Genomic DNA, 18,852 nt, shown 5'->3' on the forward strand with positions numbered 1-18,852 from the left:
CACAGGAAATTTCCCCTGTCGTAAGTGCATAGTAATAAGATAAGATGAATTTTAAATGTCCCAGAGTTGGGAATTAGCTGGGACTAAAGAGAAGGAAAAGAAAGTGACTAAAAGGAAAATGGGAAAGATGAACCACTTTGTAAAATGTTACAGTTCTTTTTTAGCGTATAGCCTTGAATGTCATTATTTTTTGTAATGTTGGAAGAATAAAGAAGAGATTCAAGTACAGTCCCAGGGTTTCTCTATGAATTTCACGTTCTCGTGGCAGCGTGCTAAGTACTTGTTCAGATTGAAGTTTAATTTTTCACTGTGGAAAGAAGTTTTCTTCCCATGCAGTGTGTACAGCAGACGCTAATGTTTTTGTCACTTTTTACAGAATCAAACTTAACTTAATGTCAGTACTTCCAAGCTTTAAACGCTGCATGGTCGCACTCTCTCTCACACCCCATATTATCCTTCATTGATCTACACACGTCTGGTGCTGCCATGGATGTCGCATGTTCGTACGCCATTGTCATGAGACAATCTAACAAACAAAATCACGGTTTAGTAATGCAGTAACACACTAATTCCAAAGCTTTTTTGCAATAGTAATCCTTTACTTGTTACTTGAAAAAAGTAATTCGATTACAGTAACATGTTGCAACCCATCTCTGTTTATTAAATGGCATCACATTTTGATTAGTAAAACACTGTTAACACTGTAAACTTGATTTTAATGGTTGAATTATATTCTCTTTTGATTTAATTAAGAATTGCCTTCTTTAGTCTTTTTTCCCAGATAGTTTTGTATTTCCTTTTATAATTTTATAGATATTGGGGTCAGCTATTTTGATATGTATGGGCTGATTTTTAACACACGCTAGGGGTTACAATATTTTGGTACAGGTGTTGATTGATTAGAACCATGTGCTGGTATTTAATCCTGACTGATGTGCATTTGTCAGACCCCAATAAGGACTCAGTACTGATTCAGTAAAAGTAAAATAGGCAAAAGTTAAAATATCAATACTACAGTCTAAATATCAGGAGAGGAAATCAATATGCTTTCAGTAAAAAGTACAAAAATACAAATGGGTCTGTTTGCTCCAGGAATGAATTTTTATATGATTTCATCCCACACAGAGTGACTCAGGAACTACTTTTTCATTTTAATCTGTTTAATATTTCCAGAAAGTGAAAGTCAGTGAAATAGTGGATCTATTCATGATCTATTGCTCAAGTTATTGTGCATTGTGAAATGTCTTTTAAACAAGACTGGTACTGCCCTTTGTGTACCACACCTCTTGTATTCAGGACAGCTTGGATAGGCTTCAAGTATGCTGCACCCATCATTATATTGGTGTGTGTCATGGATATCATACTATTCTCAATTGTCTTTTTATTCTATAGCTTCTCTATAAAAAAATACCATCAATGTAAGCCAATCTGACAAACACAACAACATTAAGTTACTTTAAGTCAGAATTTTCAAAAAAGGGATTCTGTGTAGAATAATAAAATGGTGAAAAATTCATTCAGTGCATTTTGGAATAAGGCTGTAACATGACAAAATGCGGAACAAATCAAATGATGTAAGTACTTTTCCGATGCACTGTAAGTTCATGTGATGGTGTCATTCTAAAAATTTTGTATTGTAAATTTTAAATGCTTCACTATTCTTAATTTGAAAATTATCTACAAAAAATGTACGTCATCAGAGAGACAGGCCAGAGAATGTTCCTTTCAATGTTTTTTTTTTTAAAAAGAGGTGAAGCTCCTCCAGCTTATCCAGAGGAACACATGGCGTTCCCAGTCCAGCTGAGAGATATAATTGCTCCAGAGAGTCCTGGGTCTAGCCCAGGGCCTTTTTTCATTCTTATGTTGTACTTACAGGACAGCCACAAACATATGATTTATAAATTATAATGCTGGACATAAAATAGAATATAAACTATATAAAACAAGCTCAAGTTTGGCCACATTCAGTAAGTAATCCATCTACTGCAGATGGGGAACATTTTTATGGAGAATTATTATTTTTATATTTAATATTTTAGGCACAGTTTTCCAGTAATACAGTTTTGTCTATACTGAGCTATTTTCAATGTCTTTTATGTTATACAGTATGTTATTCTATTTTATCTTATCCTATTCCATTGTGTTTTTCTCAACTTTTACTGCTCTTAAACTTGTACTTTCTGCCATGACCAAAAATGTTTTTTATTAGTGTGGGACTAATAAAGGTTTATCTTATCTCTCTTAGAAAGGTTTAAAATTTCCTCCACCACTTGTCATTTTCAGCTAATAGTAAATTTTGTTTGGTAATATAGTACAGATTTATTTTACTATTAAAATAAAAATATACAATTCTTTAGCAAGAAAGATGTGCAGAAAGTTGAAGATGTCCATGTAGAGTTAAGACAGGCAGTACAAATGGTATGTTTTAATCTGATCCAGTTTATGGTTGTGACACTGGGCTCAATTTGCATCAGTAATTACATCATAATTTCCTTATGCAAGTACTTGGATCTGCTGGAGGGGGGGGATCGAGCATTGATGTAATGGTCTCTTAGATTTTAAAACAGTTGTTTCCAGCATAAATATTTCTTTCCTGTTAAATAGATGTTGTTACACATGACTGAATTGTTTACAGTACAAATATTTCCTCTTCCCTGTAAAAACATTGTTTGCCCCCTGTTCAAGTGCATTTACAGTTAAGTGTTTTTGTTACAAATAATCTATTTATGTATCCAAATTTCCCCGTTAACTGTTCTCCAGTAGCTGATTTCTCTTTTTTCCCCTTTTGCATATTTGTCACACTACATATTGAAAAACTAACTAAATAAAAACAACCAAATTAAATACAACATACAGATTTTAAATGTAAATTTAATTTATTAAAGGAAAATAGCTATCATAACCTACCTAGCCCTTAATTTTTGTGTTGAGGGCAAGTATTACAATTTGATCAAAAATAAGGCTCACAAGTAGGTCTTTAAATATCTTAGATTATTCTGTTTTTTTTTTATTTCATATGGGAATCATTTATGGTGGGTTTTGTTTCCCACACAGCTCTTCATGTTATGTGATAAGAAGAGCAGCAGAGTGTGAGCTTTGGTTTTACTATGGGTATATACATTCATGCTGCAAAGTAATATTTATTGAAAGATTCCCCCACCAAAGAAAGAAAATAGTGCTTCGTAACATATAGTAGGTAATCGAGCATGCAGTTTCTTGATCACAGCTAACAGGAGATGGTTCTGAAGAATAAATAGTTGTGATCCTGCACGTATAAACTGTGATCTCGCAGCCATTCATTTACATTCTTTGAAGCAATTCCAGTTGTGACGACATGACTCTGAGGCTGTCATCTCAATCTCCCTGTTTGATTAGAGCAAAAGGCAGTTATTAGGCAACACAAATTTTTTTGTATTTCTCTGTTGTAGTTTTCTTTGGATTAACTTAGTGTTTTATTCCATACACCCATTTATATGTATATTTCTTTTTAAGTACACTTTCTGAACATTGATAAGAAGAAGGGATAGCTGGGAGACATGCCATAATTGACCTTGTGGTAGATTTAAACCCAGGCTTCTGCATGAACCTTATGACATAATGATCACCTGTTCTACGCAGGGAGCTAAACTGGCACACATGTGTAGCTTTTGAATGTAACACTTAAATATGAGAAGGAATCTTCACTTTGATGTACCTTCATACACAGAAAGTATCCTGATCCCCCTCAGAAATCCTAACCAGAATGTCAAACAGTGGTCTCCACCACCATCATGAAAGCACCAAATTAGATCAAATATTTTGAAACAATGATGTTCAAACATCAGAGTAAAGCTAAAGACAGAAGGCCACTGAGCACTGAAGCTGTGATGCAAAAGGTCGATAAGATTTTCCTGTCATTTGTCAACTGTTGTTTCGCATATCTAAATTGATCAGTTAGCTGATGTATCGCTCAGTCATCTCATATTTATTCAAAGGTTTGATTATTTATCTGACCTATGTCTGTTTTGCTCTCCAGAAACTTACTTCCAGTATCCAGTCTGGATAACACAAGCAATATCATCAGTTATGTCCTCGTCGTTAAAGGCTGCAAGAAAAAAGAAACTATTTTTAATACGCAAAATAAAAATCAAAACTTACCTAGTAAATCTGTGTTTGCTTTTGGTGTAGGACCTCACCTGTGCAGGAGGTATTACACAAATTTTCAGATGGGCAATACCCTGAATCACAGAACTTCCTGTCAGACAGCTGGAAGAGCCCGTAAAGGCTGAGGGACAAAGGCGTCAAATTTTCCTCCTCCCTGCTGTCTTCCACTCCTCCGTTAATTTGCCTGCTCTCCTCCTCACTGCTGTCTTCCTCACTGCTACTTGTGCTGTTTGACTCAAGGGTTGTGTTCACTGAGCTGATGGTGGAGTTAGTACTAGTTGGGCTAGTAGTAGTGTTAGTGCACTTTCCAAATGATGTGACCAAAGCGGTGTTCAGATCAGACCTCCGTTTCACGTCACAGATAACTGCAGCAAATCAGTCATGTACACAAAGAGACCAAACAGGGAAGAAAGACAAAAAAAGAACAAAATATGATACACAGTAAGAGCTGTTGTTGCTGTTTTCTTTTACCTTCCATAATATGTGTGCTTTTAGTTTTATTTTAGTGGCTACTGTAATACAATCAAAAATAGCACATTGTACATCAGTTTTATCAGCAAATGAATAGAGAAATTAGTCCAGGTGTTGCAGTGCTACTTCACAGAAGCCAAGTGTAAACTAAAGGAGACAAAAAAATACCCCTAAGTTGATGTTTTACAAGGAGTTTTTTGGGGGAGTTTTTTAGACAATTCTTTAAAGTAGACATTCTTTGACATAGTCTATCTATTTTTATTTTATCTAAAGATATCTAAAAGGGGGTTAGTATTTTCCTCTGGTAGAGAAGAATCATAAAATAGCAGTGAACTTCAATACATCAGAATTATACTTTTGGACATTTCAGCTTTACCACTGATTTTAATCAGTGCCCAAGGGATGTGCGTTTGGAGGTCATAAAAGTTGAACACAACAAATGCATTTAAGCTCACCTATTGCCAAGATTTTTTCCTTTGAGTTTCTGGGCAGATTGATCATTTTCCCGAGCTTGTCTTTGAGCTCACATTTGGAGACAATCCTGCTCTCAGAAAAGCTGGGCAGCACAACTGCCACAGCCACCACGACAAGCAACCCAAGCTTCATGTCAGCACTTTCTGTGGAGGAATCATTGTTTGTTTTAATTATCATATGTTCTTCAAAACTCTCCACTACCAAGAGTCAACATCGCTAATAATTAATGCTAAAATTCCCCAGATGAACTGCAGAACTTTTGAAATTCATTAAAAACTTCTCATTTTCAATTATGCTTTTTGCCCAAATAATTTTCAACAACCCTACAATGAAGATGCCAATTTAAGAAAAAAAGAAAACCAGTTGTCAGTAAATAAAATTGATCCTTTTTACATAATACAACAAAACAAAGTGATAACAATTAAAATAATGAAGAGAATTCTTCCTTACCACGTTGATCAACCTGATTGACTGTTGACTGAGAGAAATGTCCCCCTGTGTATGTTTGCAGACAGAACCTGTGAGTTTATATATGATGCCTTTTACCATTGGGCCAGCCTGTTTTACTGCTGTCTTTGTTGTCTGGGAAGTTTTGCTTGAGAAAGGAAAATTTTTAATGTTGATGAACAATACATAAATGCACACATGACACTAAATACCCAGTACCAGAACATGACATTCAAAGCTTTCATTTACCTGACTATCAAATGACAGCACCCAAGAGGATCATTCAGGGGCATGCCAGCGAGAAGGCTTCTCTGAATTTTGTGGTTTCACTGTAAAGGCAATGTGAACCTGCTGAATGTCAATATATTTGTGCATTTGCTTCACGTAGACTGTAATTCTTTCTTGAGAAAGAATGGAACAGATCACAGTGACACTGCCCACTGGACATCAAATTGACCGTTAAAGCCAAATTTGAAGAAATTCCCAGCAACAGCTGTTGTACCAACATAATGATAAAACTTAAAAAAGGAAGGCTGCTTGACTTGAAATATAATATTGATTGAAATAAAATCTCTCCCTCTGCTGGTACTGCAGCTTACTGCACAGCCATGCCCATAGTTTGAAACTTTTTTGCCAACATCCAAAATGTTTTGTTCAGGATACTAAAATCTACTTTTGGATTCATCAAATATAAATATCGTTAATTTGTCTAAATACAGATAGTGTAATAACATGTAATTTCAGTTTTTCTCAACTGACCTGGTGGAAATGTCACAGCAGAAAGGTCATTCTCACCACTTTTAATGGAGTTCTCAAAAAAATCGGAGCGTTTTTGAAAACAAAAGACACAATAATCAAAGTCTTCTTCACATTTGTCAAAACATTATTATTCAGTCAGTCATTTCATCATGTTGATATTTGTGAATAATATCTTATTAATCTGTACATTTCCTGCACATGTCATAGACGTCTAAAAAATTACCCAGACCAAAGTTCAAACTGTGAACGCCATATTGATGTCCAAGTTGGGTCATGGTTGGACGCCCAAATTGTGGACCTAGTTTGGACATTAATTAGATGTCCAGAACTGGTCATGGACTGCCATACCCAATATATACATGATCTGCATGTCCAGCTGACATCCAGTGGGAAGTCACAATACATACATTCAACAGCTATTTTATTAAGTATGCCTGTTCCACTGCTTATCACAGTAATCTAAATACCTAATCAGTCTTTCTCATCAGCAGCAACTCAGAGAATTTATACATGTACCTGAGAACCTGAAAAAAAGATTATTAAATTTGGCGTGGTTGTTGATCTCAGGAGGGTTGATTTCAGAGACTGTTGATTTACTGGGATTTTCCCATACAACGATCACCAGGGGTTACGGAGAATGGTTTTCCAATTTCCTTGTACTATATTGCTAGGTATTACTGTGCAAAGAGTTGTCTTAAATCAGAAATCATCTAGGGATCATCAGTTATGTATTTTTGTTAGACAGTGTGTTGGTTGATCTGCTATTGTATACATATTTGAACAAAACTTGAAAACAGTAATCAACAGTAGTCAGGAAAGTGAGCGATCTAAAGTTGTGACTGACAGAAGTCCAAACTGTTTTGATGAGTAGTCAGATTCAAGTCAAAAGTCCATCAACACGACAGCAAAATATCTTTAGTAGTGACGTATGTGTAAAAACAATATAGGTGTATAAAATGAATGAGAATTACTAATGAACATATAACACCTGTTCTTAAACAGCTCCATTGGCTTCCATTAAACCTCAGTGTCAATTTCAAGATCCTGCTTCCTACTTTCAAAGCGCTTCATAATCTCGCTCCTCCATATTTATCTGATCTTCTCCATACATACTCATCCCCATGTACACTTCACTTTTTTTCAGCTTCCCTTCTGTCTGTTCCACCTGCTCCCCTGACTACCATGGGACTCAGAGCCTTTACTTGTCTGTTATTAATACAAATTAATTCATTTTGGGAAAGCCCCGCAACAACGAGGATGACAGTACAGGTCCAGCGTATTTCAGATGTGGGTCCCAGGTTCTGTGGAAAGAGTCCAAAGTGGAGTTGAGCATACAAGTTGTATATTCATTGGGAATACAGTCCATAACAATGTTATGCCAGGATTTCTTAGTTGGGATTGCTGGCCTGCCCCAGAGGAGCAGGATATTCTTCCTGGCCGCAAAAGATAACAGCTGGAACAGTCTCTTGTGCTTGCCTTTGATAACCAGATTGTCCATTACTCCCAATATAAGATGTGAGTAAAGTTGCCACCCCCCCACCTTCTTTAAATCCAACAAAAGTGGCATAAAATGTTTGTGCTACGTTTGTGCTGGTTTGTGCTGCAATAAATTTCATTTGTGCTGCTATCATTTTAAAGATATTCAAGAAAATTTCTAGAGGTCATCAGAGGTCAACCAGCTGACTGCAGGTTTCCCCGATCTTATAAACAGATGCTATCATTTAAAAAATATTAATAAAATAATGTCTTGATGCGTGCCACTGAAGGTGCTCAAGAACTTCTACTCCTGCACCATCGAGAGCGTCCTGACAGCAAACATTTGCACCTGGTTTGGGAACAGCACCAAGCAGGACAGACGAGATCTGCAAAGAGTGGTGCGCTCAGCCGAACGCATCATTCAATCAGCGCTCCCTGACCTACTGTCCATCTACACCAAGCAGTGCAAGTCCAAAGCTAGGAAGATTATGATGGACCTCTCCCATCCCAACAATGGACTCTTCTCACTGTTGAGGTCTGGGAAGCGCTTCCGCTCCCTTAAGGCCAAAACAGAGAGAATGAGGAGGAGCTTCTTCCCCCAGGCTATTCGGGCCCTGAACCAAGTGTAGGACTGGACTCTCACACACATCACATCACCAGACTAACCACCACACATTTCCTATAATCCTATAATTCCTATAATTTATAATCTTTATAATCTCTTTCTGCTATTTGCACATTTTTTACTGTAAATTCCTAAGTTCATTTGTAAATTTTGTAGTAACCTGTAAATTGTAAATACTGTAAAACTTTTTTTTCTGTCATTTAATGGTCGGGCATTGTACAGCTACAAGCATTTCACCCCCATGTCATACTGTGTATGGTTGTGTGTGTGTGACAAATAAAATTTGAATTTGAATTTAATTATTCATACATCTTACCTACATCTAGACGTAGCGTTTTCAGTGGGAGAAACATTTCGTCACTCATCGACCTGACTTCTTCAGTCTCAGTTGACTGCAGGTTTCCCCAATCTTGTAAACAGTACATTTGCACAGTAAAGGAAACTAGCACCACTGAATGAACAATGGGCTGGGGGGTTAGTTCCATGATTGTTAGTATGCAAATTCTTATGACCATTGATCAACGACTGCTAATCAAAGACACAGATTCTCGAATGACTATGAGTACCATTCACAGAGAGTTGAGGAACTATGATGTGGGATAAACAGATGACCTGACAATGAACAAAGGAAGACAGAGGACTTAAATATACCGTGACACACTGGTTGTAACAACAATTTCTGAGCCATGTTTGTGGCTTGTTTCCTATACTGGCGCTAATCTTGTGATGTTTTATGATAAAAAAGTAATAGATAACTTATTTTGTTTTATAAAGTTTGAGTCCTCACACTGAGTATTTAGAGGCGTTCCCAATGTATTATTTAATAACAATCAGATTTTCTTGAAAAACAGCAGAAATTAACAGAACTAAACTAATTTTTCACAGCAGTGCACAAACAGTAATTCTTGCTAGTTTAGGTTTATATTTACTTTTATGTCTATGTTTAGTTTTTTATGGTCGGGCATTGCACAGCAACAAGCACTTCACTGCATGTCGTACTATGTATGATTGTGTATGTGACAAATAAAATTTGAATAAATCTATGTTCTTCATGCAGCAACAACTTAACAAGAAGTAGTTTTTATTCCATCAATGTGGCATTTAGAGTTCAGAGGTGCGTTTAACAGTTTGTTTAAAAAGTCAAAATATATCAGCAGGTTATGACATGGAAAAGACAGTTTATTGATATTTACATTTACATGATCTGTGACACTTTGTTTATTATGTTGATTGTTTTCATGAATGGTATGTTCTGTCGCGGTGAGTTATGGGACAGCATTTTCTATTGTCTTTTCAAAAGGATGGTAAAGTGTATATGTTAAAGGAAGCAATCTTTCCAAGCAACGACGAACATTTCTTAATGAATTTAGAGATTTGGAACAGCTCTTATTATGGCTTCCAAGCAAAATGGACTATTGGAACACACCTATTTTTGAAGTCTTCCTTTGTCACAGCCTCCCTCATAGCTGCATGCTCCGCTGTTTTCTTTTTCATGTTTCCAGTTTTGCACCTGCCCTGTTCATGTTTTACTGTGAGATTTTAAATTTTGTTTCTATCTTCCATTTTTTCCATTTAGTTCCTAATTTCTACCAGACACACAGCTTTAGATGACAGGAGGTAAGGACAAGCTGAGAGAAAGTCATGCATTGCAGCAATTCAAATCCAGGCCTCTACATTAACCTTATGTCATATGGATCACCTGCTTTAACCAGTGAGCTAAACTGGTACTTATATCTAAGGTGGAGGCTTCAGCGTGATTTAATTTCATACACAGGATCCTGAAGCCTAACTCCATCATCAAAGGGTTACGGTAAAGTAAAAGGCTTTTTCCTATTTCTGTTTTCGTTTTTCCTATTTCCGTTGTATTATGTGTGCTTTTGCAGCATTTTTCTTATTGCTGGTGTTTTCTTAAGTTGCAGTCCGTTTGGCCTCTTAGGGCCACTGTAGTTTCCCCCTTACTGCGTCTTGCGTCCTCATTTATGTTATAGCATTATTTTACTTTCTTCATTCACTGTCATGTCTAGAGTTAAGCTCCCTCCTTTCTAACAGATGTGATCTTGATTCATTTCCTCCTCATTAAACTTCTCTTCTTGAGTGCTTGGATCAGCCTCCTATCTTAGTGTTTTGTTTTTTTTTTTTTTTTTTTTTAACACCACTTGAGCTGTTTGACAAAAGACTTGTGCTCAGTGGATGATGCTAGAATTATTAGTAGAAGAAGTAGTAGTAAAGTCAATAGTCGTAGTATTATTCAGGTCAGTGGATGGTTGTTAAATTGGTGTTTATTGGTTTGTCTGCTTCAGAGGACATTGTACTGTTGTGGAGGGGGCTGGGATTACTGTTGGCTTGGGTGTGGTAAGGATGAAACTTGACTTAGGTGGTGTTCAGATGAGACATCCAGTCCATTTCACAGAAAACTATAGGAAACATGTTATGCACACAAAGAGCTAACAAGAACAGAATTTTTTTTTTAAAAAAAGATCTAAAAAGGTGATCGCCAGTGTGAGTTGTTTTACATGGAGCTCTTCTGAGTCTTTTTCTGTTAGTTTTATCATTTTATGGGATCTGCACCTCCTTCTTAGGAGCAAATAAATAAATAAGATAGGAGCTGTATTAGTCCTTTTTTTACATTACAGTGATTTGGCACTTCTTTATAACAAAAAAAAGAAAAGAAATGCCTTGTAACTACAGGGATGCGCTGAGTCTGATTACATGGCGTCAGAAGAGAATGTTCCTTGCCACACTGGTTCACCTGACTGATTGTTATCTGAGTATGTTTGCAGACTGAGCCAGTCAGTTTATACAGGATGCCTTTGGCTGCTGGGCCACCGTGTTTTACTGGTGTCTTTGTTGTTTGAATAGCTTCCCATGTAACGCAGGAAACGTTTTAATGTTGACGAAACAATACACAAAACCCCAGATGACATCAAATGTTGCAGATTCATTTTATATGTTATTAATGAAATAGTGTATCTGTGCACGATACAGTCTCCAGACCTCAACCCCATAGAAAATCTGTGGCGGGAGTTGAAAGTCCGTGTTGCTCGGCGACAGCCCCAAAACATCACTGCTCTCGAGAAGATCTGCATGGAGGAATGGGCCAAAATACCCGCTACTGTGTGTGCAAACCTGGTAAAGACCTATAGTAAACGTTTGACCTCTGTTATTGCCAACAAAGGTTATGTTACAAAGTATTGAGTTGTATTTTTGTTATTGACCAAATACTTATTTTCCACCCTGATTTACGAATAAATTCTTTACAAATCCTACCATGTGAATTCATGGATTTTTCTTTCACATTCTGTCTCTCACAGTTGAAGTGTACCTCTGGTGCAAATTACTGACCTCTGTCATCATTTTAGGTGGGGGAACTTGCACAATCGGTGGCTGACTAAATACTTTTTTGCCCCACTGTATTTGTCTCTCAGAAACAGTTCATAACTCCCCTTCAACTCATTCATGTCGCCTAAAAGGTAAACCTGTTTCTCCATCAGCTGTTCAGCTCTGATGATTCAGTAAGGACATCTCCTGGTTTCATCTTCATGTTTCCCTCTCACCACATATCGAAACCAATATCATGACCAGCAGCTTTTACGGCTGTGGTTCCAGCAAACATCAGCTGACACTAGAAATTAATATTAAATACATTCTAACAACAGCTGATCAAGTTTAAAGGTGCTTCTGTTGTTTAACGCGACCTCCGCTAGTTTCTTCTTTCTGGCGCAAAGTGGGAGATAAATAAGCAAGAGAGACGGGACTTGCGGCAGAAACGCCGATCAGCATTTATTTCATACACAAAAGCCCACATGCCAAAATACTCATGATGACGGAGCATGACGTTTAAACCTTTCCTTGACTTGAATATCAAATAACATAACCCAGAGGGATTATTCACAGGCAGATCAGGAAACATAACCCTGATACACTTTAGTATATTTGTCTATTAGAAAGCTGTAGAGACATCTCCTTGAATCTCCTATTAATTCAGAATTTAGGGAAATTCCCAGTTACAGCTGCTGTCTATGCAGAGGAACAAACATATCAGGTATATTATTCTCTTTCTGGGGCAAAGTTTTCCCAAGGTTTTCCAGTCTAACACAGATTGCAGAAGGGGTTGGTCTAAGTAGTTTGCCGTGGTTATTTTTGCTGTGTCACTACCTAAACACACTGAATGACAGCATAAGCTTCCAGGAAGTCTGAAACACAAGGGACACAATAACAATGATATTTAGTTTCAGACGAACCAGCTCCAATCACTCCACCTAAACAATAGCCTTGTTACGGTGTGACGAAATCGGGGTCTTAAGTGTTTTTAAAAATGTTTACTCAACTATTTACCTCTGCAACACTATGCTGCACCTGGGAGTCAATTGTATTGCAATCAAATCAAATGTAAATATTTGGCACAAGGTTATAAAAGGCGAGTCATGCCTTAAAGCAGCCTGTTTTGTTAATATTAGTTTTAGTGCCACTCCCACCCCCACTGTTTCGAAACCATGTCAGCATACAAGCTGATATCTGCTCAGTCTTCTCAGAAACTGTGAGGTGCATTTCTGAAATATTCCCCATTTGTGCTTATGCTTCCAACATTTCTGAAAAAGAATTATCTTCTTGCATTCACAGTCACATCAGCAGTGAGAGACTGATACATGCAACTCAAGACAGAACAGAAAAAGAGACCAAAAGTACCAGGAAAACTTGCCTCGCTTAGCTAGAGCTACCGAGTGAAAACAAAGATAAATGTAGCTACTTTTTATAGAGTGGCAAATAATTTGAAAAGTAGTTTTCCAGACACATAAGAGATAAGATAAGATAAGATAGAACTTTATTAATCCCTCGGGTGGGTTCCTCTGGGAAATTCGATTTCCAAAAAAGCACAGCACCGACAGAAGTTACAGAGTTACAGAATATTATATATATATATATATACACACACACACACACACATACACACACATATATAAATACAGAGACAAATATAAATAAAATATACAAAGGGGATAAATAGAATAAATAGGAATAAAAATAAAAATACAAGTGAATTGCACATTTCAAGTATCCACAAATCCACAAATAGACATCCACAAATGTCTATTATTTTAACTATTTTTTATGCTCTTTGGATGACAATCCATCGGCCTATAAAACATGCTTAGCAAAGTGAATAATAATAATAATCATCATCATCATCATCATCATCAAATTAAACCTTATTTAGACTAACACCACCATAATCCATAATTTAAGCCACTGAGGTCACCTGAGGTTAGGTGTACATGTAGGTTAGGTGGGAAGGGATGGTTTTTAATCTGCCAACGTCAACAGAATGTGTTAAATGTGATTTTTACCATTTGGTCCAAAATACTCACAAAGAGCTTTTCTTTCTAAATACCTCACCTCACATTATTCCAGTTTTATTTCATATGAGAATCATTTTAATGGTTTTTGTAGTGAGTGATTGCTTGGTTCATTTGTTAAAAGATTTTTTTTTTTAGTCATTTGGTTGTAACAACGTTTTACGAAGCATGGTTTGTCATGTGATGCTTTTGAATAAATAGGGAGTAATAGGCAAGCTTTATAAGATTGAAGCTGTTGCGTTTTGGATTTAAGCACACACTCACATAGAGATGATGCAAAGCAATATTTATTGAAAGACAAATACCAGATGTAAAGTGCTGAGTTTTACGCTTTTGAAAGAACAAACATTTTTTTCATAGGATTCTGAGGGCTGATTACATCACTTGACATTACCATTAAAACATGCAGATACAAGCTGTTATTGAAAGATCAGTGCACCAAACAAACAAAACACTGCTGCACTGTAGAAAATGGAGCATGCAGTTCCTCAATCACAGCTCAGTGGAGATGGATCTGGTGAAGAAACTGACGTGATCCTGTAAGTAGAAACCGTGATCTCACAGCCGTTTAGTCACATCCTTTGAAGAAATTCCCTGTGTGACGACATGACTCTGAGGCTCTGTCCATGATGTCCCTGTTTGATTAGAACAAAAGGAAGTAATTAGACAACACAATTTTGTTGTATTTTTCTATTTTAGTCTCTTTAAATTAAGTTGTTTGTTTTAAATACACTTTATGGACAAAAGACATGAAGCTGGGAAAAAGACATGCAATAATTGATCCTGGGACAGATTCAAACCCAGGCCTCTGCACTGGCCATATTGCACATGAATTACATGCTCTAAACAGTGAGCTAAATCTGCACACATGAGTTTTCAGTGTGATTAATTTCATACACAGAAATGGATCCTGATTCCTTTTATAAAGCCTAACCAGCATCTCACAGAGAATTCTCTACTTCCATCATCAAAGGATCAAATCAAGGAATATTGTGGGAACAATGGTGCTCAGTCTGTACAGCAAAGTTAAGGATGGAATGAAACAGAGCACTGAAGCTGTGCTGGTGACTAATGATGGTACTGTTTTACAGTACATTTACAATGAATGCACCACATATAAGTTTCAGTTATTTATCTGACCTGTGTGTGTTGTGCTTTCCAGAAACTTACCTCCAGTAACCAGTCTGGATAACACAAGCAATATCATCAGTTATGTCATCGTCAGTGAAGGCTGCAAGTAAAAAAATAATAAATTTTTAATATGCAATCATTTTTAAAAGCAACACTTAAATAAGTAATGTCAATTTCCTTCTGCAACAATGACTCACCTTTACAGGAGGCATGGCACATATTTTTGGATGGGCATAATCCCGAATCACAGAACTTCCTGTCAGACAGCTGGAAGAGTCCGTAAAGGCCTTTGGATTCATCCTCCTCCTCACTGTTTGTTTCATCCTCGTCTTCCATTTCGCTGTCATCACGCTCCTCCCCACTAAACTTGTTCTTCTCATGTCTACCTGAGTGAGCGGCCGCCTTTGTCTTTTTACACCACCTGTGCTGTTTGACCCAAAGGTGGAGTTCATTGCGATGATAGTTGAGTTAATAGTTAATAGTGGTATTGGTCAGGTCAGTGGATGTTGAATTGGTGTTTGGTGGTGTGACTGCTCCATTGGTCATTTTGTTGGCTCCTGTTGCGGCGGGGACTGTTGGCTTTGGTGTTGCAGGGATGCAGTTGCCAAACGACTTGACCAAGTCTGTGTTCAGATGACACATCTTGTCCACTTCACAGATAACTGCAGCAAACAAGGAAGAAAGAAAAGATTAAAAAGGTGATAAGAGTCGTCTTCCATCAACCTCCAAAATACATAAAAAGACAACAGTGACAGAGACAAATGAGCTACCTTCAAAATGTATGTGCCTTTGGTTTTACTTTAGGGACTATTGTTTTTCAGTCACTGGGACCATAAATCTTTATCTCATTGAATGCCAGATGAACAGACAAGTGAACAGACAAACTGGTCTAAGTTCTCCAGCATCCCTTCACAAGAGCGAAATGAACACTGAAGGAGCCTGAGAGAGACTGCTCTCTTTTATATGAAGCTCTTTGTAGTTATTTCTTAAAAGCACACTTTCATTTTGTGTTAATCTTGCATTTTTGTGTTCATTTTTGTTTTCCACATTACATGCTGCTATGCATGCACCATATTTAAGCTCACCTGTTGCCTCTTTCCCCCTGTCTCCCGGACAAGCAACGTGAGCTTCATATCAGTACTTTCTGTCGGAAAAGGTGAAAATGAAACGATTGTTGTGATGTCTTTTTAAATAAAATACATTTTCATTAAGTAAAAGAATTTTGCAAGACTTTGTTCTAAGGTCTATTTTTGTAAGAGAGGAGCTGAAAAATGGTTGCCTTTTCTTTATATGCAGAACCCATTCATTTGATTATAGTCTAAAGTGAAATCACTGGTTAAAAAACAATATTGACAGAAAAAGTACGGAAACAAATGTTTTTTTACATAATATGATGAAAACATTGCGATTATAAATGTAGCAAATACTTACCACGTTGGGCCACTTGATCGACTGCTAAATTGCTGTCTCTGTATGTTTGCAGATAGAGCCGGTGCATTTATATGTGATGGCTTTTAGCAGTGGACAAGCCTGTTTCACTGCTGCCTTTGTTGTATGGGGAGTTTCCCTTAATACACAGGAAATCTTTTAATGATGATGAAAGAACACACAAATGTGGTTTTGATTATTGTTATGCAATTGCTTATGGATTACATTATTTTACCTGGCCCATTTAGCATTAAATCATCCAACACCTGACTTTCACTGCTTTCATTGACTTGAACATCCCCATATGGAAAAGATATATATAAATCTTATAAAGTTTGTATCTGTCTTGTGTGAAACTTGTATGAAAAGCATACAAGAGTGAATACAGACATAAGATCCCTTGAAAAAATTATATAAATGAAAGTTGTATGTTTTGGACACTTACTAAAACAATATATGAAAGTAATGAGTAAATCATATAAGTTATTAATATTTCTTTTCCATATGGGTCAAGTCAACGCACCCAAAAGGATTATACAAGCACAGATGAGGGAGTAGACTTCACTGAAACTTTTGTGTTTGATATATTTAGGAGGTGCAAAATGTTTCTCGGAACAGAGTGGAACAGATCTGAAGTCACAATGATGAAAGGTGTGATCGCACCTTTTACTAAGATGACTTTTATTTGCACCCCCCATCCCCTCCCTACTGTTTCTAAACAGTCTAAGCATATAAGATGATATCTGTTAAATCTTCTCACAAATTTCTCACAAAGTGCAAACATTCCCCATTAGGACTTGTGCTTCCGAAATGTCTGGCTGTAATTATCTTCACATTAGGAGAAACATCTGTTAGTCAGACCTTAACTTCATCTGGTTCACTACCACTATTACCTTTTTCCCACTAGTTACTAGGTTCAACTTGATTTGGGGGTTTTCCATTAGGTGGTAGTACTTGGTAGCAAGTATGTTTTTAGTACCTGCTTGGCCAGGATTCCAAATGAGCCGAGTCAGACCAAAAATTTGACATCAAAAGATTCTATACCACAGTCTGACAAAAAGCTATAGACTAAGCAGCAGATATACTATCGCCTGAACATCCTCCATTGTTGTGTTGTGCTTGTGTTGCATACAAATGACATCATGGGACTTTAGGCCACATTGCTATAGTGACCCCAAGGACATTGAGTTGGTACTCGGTCATAATGACAAATGACTGAACAGGGGCGACTAGAGTGACTAGGTTCTAGTGGGAGTGAGGCATATGTGTAGAGGAGCTGCCTGAATCATATCTCCCGTGAAAGATTGATAGAGAAAACTCAAGACAGAAGAGAAACAGTGAGACCAAGAATAACAGCATTGCATTGTCTTAGTTAACTATAGTAGAACTACTAAAAGTGAGTGAGGATAAACATAGCTACTTTTTATAAAGTAGGTGTCACGGTCTGCGGGAGGCAGACCGAATGGAGAATGAGTGGAGGACTCAAGTGCGGACACTGACAAGGAGACGGAATTAACTTTAACGAAAAACTAGCCTTTATTTGGAGCTGATAAGAGAGCATACAAAAATTAAGCAAACAGGCTGAGACCAAGCTAAGAAAACTTGGAATAAACTATGACAAGACTAGAGAGACTGTGAAAGCTATGCATGCTGAAAATACTTTAAAATGTGAAGGGACACTATGAAGTCTAAAACTAGACATGGGGAGGGGAACACAGATGACACCACACTGAACACAGGAAGACGGAGGGCTTAAATACACACACATATGAGGTGATCAGGGGAAGTGGAGACACATGAGGAAACAGCTGACTGGAATGAAAATAACGACGCCATAGTGGAAGTGAAAACTAAGTACATGGAAACAAGACTTCCAAAATAAACAGGAAACAGTAAGAGACACAGACATGACATAAATTTAACAAGTACCACAGAGACATAAAACATGACAGGTAGACATGAAGCTGGGAGACTTAGAACAGAGGAGAAGACACAAAAGGATCTGCAAAACAAAGGACTAACACAGCACTCCAGGCATCGGAACACTTAATAAGATAAACAAAACTCAAACCAGAACACGAATTACAAAAAAAATACAGTAATACTAAAACACTGGGTCACAGGACCCAGTACCGTGACATCGGGGGACGCTTTTGGCGTTTTCATATAATGGCGTTCTAAGGTAGCTGGGATAGGCTTCACTCCACCCACGACCCTGGTAAGTGGAAGACAACGCATAGATAAATGATAAGGACTATTTTACTTTTCCTAGACATGAGAAAAATCAAATATCTTCAGCTCTTGATGATCAGCTTAATGATAACATCTAATGACCAAAAGAATTGCACGGGCGGTTGTTGCTGCACTGTATACACTATTTTCCTCTTTATGATGAGTTTTGCCAGCTTGTCAGAAATTATATCTCCCCCCCCCAATGTTTTAAATGGTTCACTAATTTTAACTGGAAAATGATCTTCAATTACAACATTATTATTATTATTATTTATATGCAGAGGAATCATGAAGGAACAGAGACTCTTCCTT

At 37.2% G+C, this 18,852-nt stretch overlaps 1 protein-coding gene across 2 annotated transcripts; it reads right to left on the reverse strand.

Moving 5' to 3' along the window:
• Nucleotides 1-14,060: 14,060 nt before the first annotated feature.
• LOC308405713 (alpha-lactalbumin-like) lies at nt 14,061-16,344 on the reverse strand. 2 transcript variants are annotated; one of them, XR_013973386.1, is made up of 5 exons: nt 16,312-16,333; nt 15,966-16,020; nt 15,078-15,542; nt 14,920-14,980; nt 14,061-14,384 (listed from the first exon to the last, which is right to left on the reverse strand). XR_013973386.1 is itself a non-coding variant. In XM_080896425.1 (5 exons), exons 3-5 carry the CDS (start codon nt 15,214-15,216, stop codon nt 14,318-14,320), a joined length of 267 nt encoding a protein of 88 aa, XP_080752551.1. In that variant the 5' UTR covers nt 15,217-15,542; nt 15,966-16,024; nt 16,312-16,344; the 3' UTR covers nt 14,061-14,317. The 2 variants fall into 2 exon arrangements, 1 of the variants encoding a protein (XP_080752551.1); XM_080896425.1 differs by having other exon boundaries at nt 15,966-16,024; nt 16,312-16,344.
• Nucleotides 16,345-18,852: the final 2,508 nt, after the last annotated feature.

The sequence above is a fragment of the Rhamphochromis sp. 'chilingali' genome (genome assembly GCF_963969265.1).
Source record: "Rhamphochromis sp. 'chilingali' genome assembly, chromosome: 11".
NCBI classification, from domain to species: domain Eukaryota; kingdom Metazoa; phylum Chordata; class Actinopteri; order Cichliformes; family Cichlidae; genus Rhamphochromis; species Rhamphochromis sp. 'chilingali'.

Bases quoted from the DNA above. Each gene is read 5' to 3' on its own strand.
- LOC308405713 (XM_080896425.1), bottom strand. From the start codon at position 15,216: ATGGAAGACGAGGATGAAACAAACAGTGAGGAGGAGGATGAATCCAAA. The intron at 14,981-15,077 runs GTGAGTCATTGT...TTTTACTTGCAG, and splicing joins GTGCCATGCCTCCTGTAAAG to CCTTCACTGACGATGACATA. The intron at 14,385-14,919 runs GTAAGTTTCTGG...CTAATCAAACAG, and splicing joins ATCCAGACTGGTTACTGGAG to GGACATCATGGACAGAGCCT.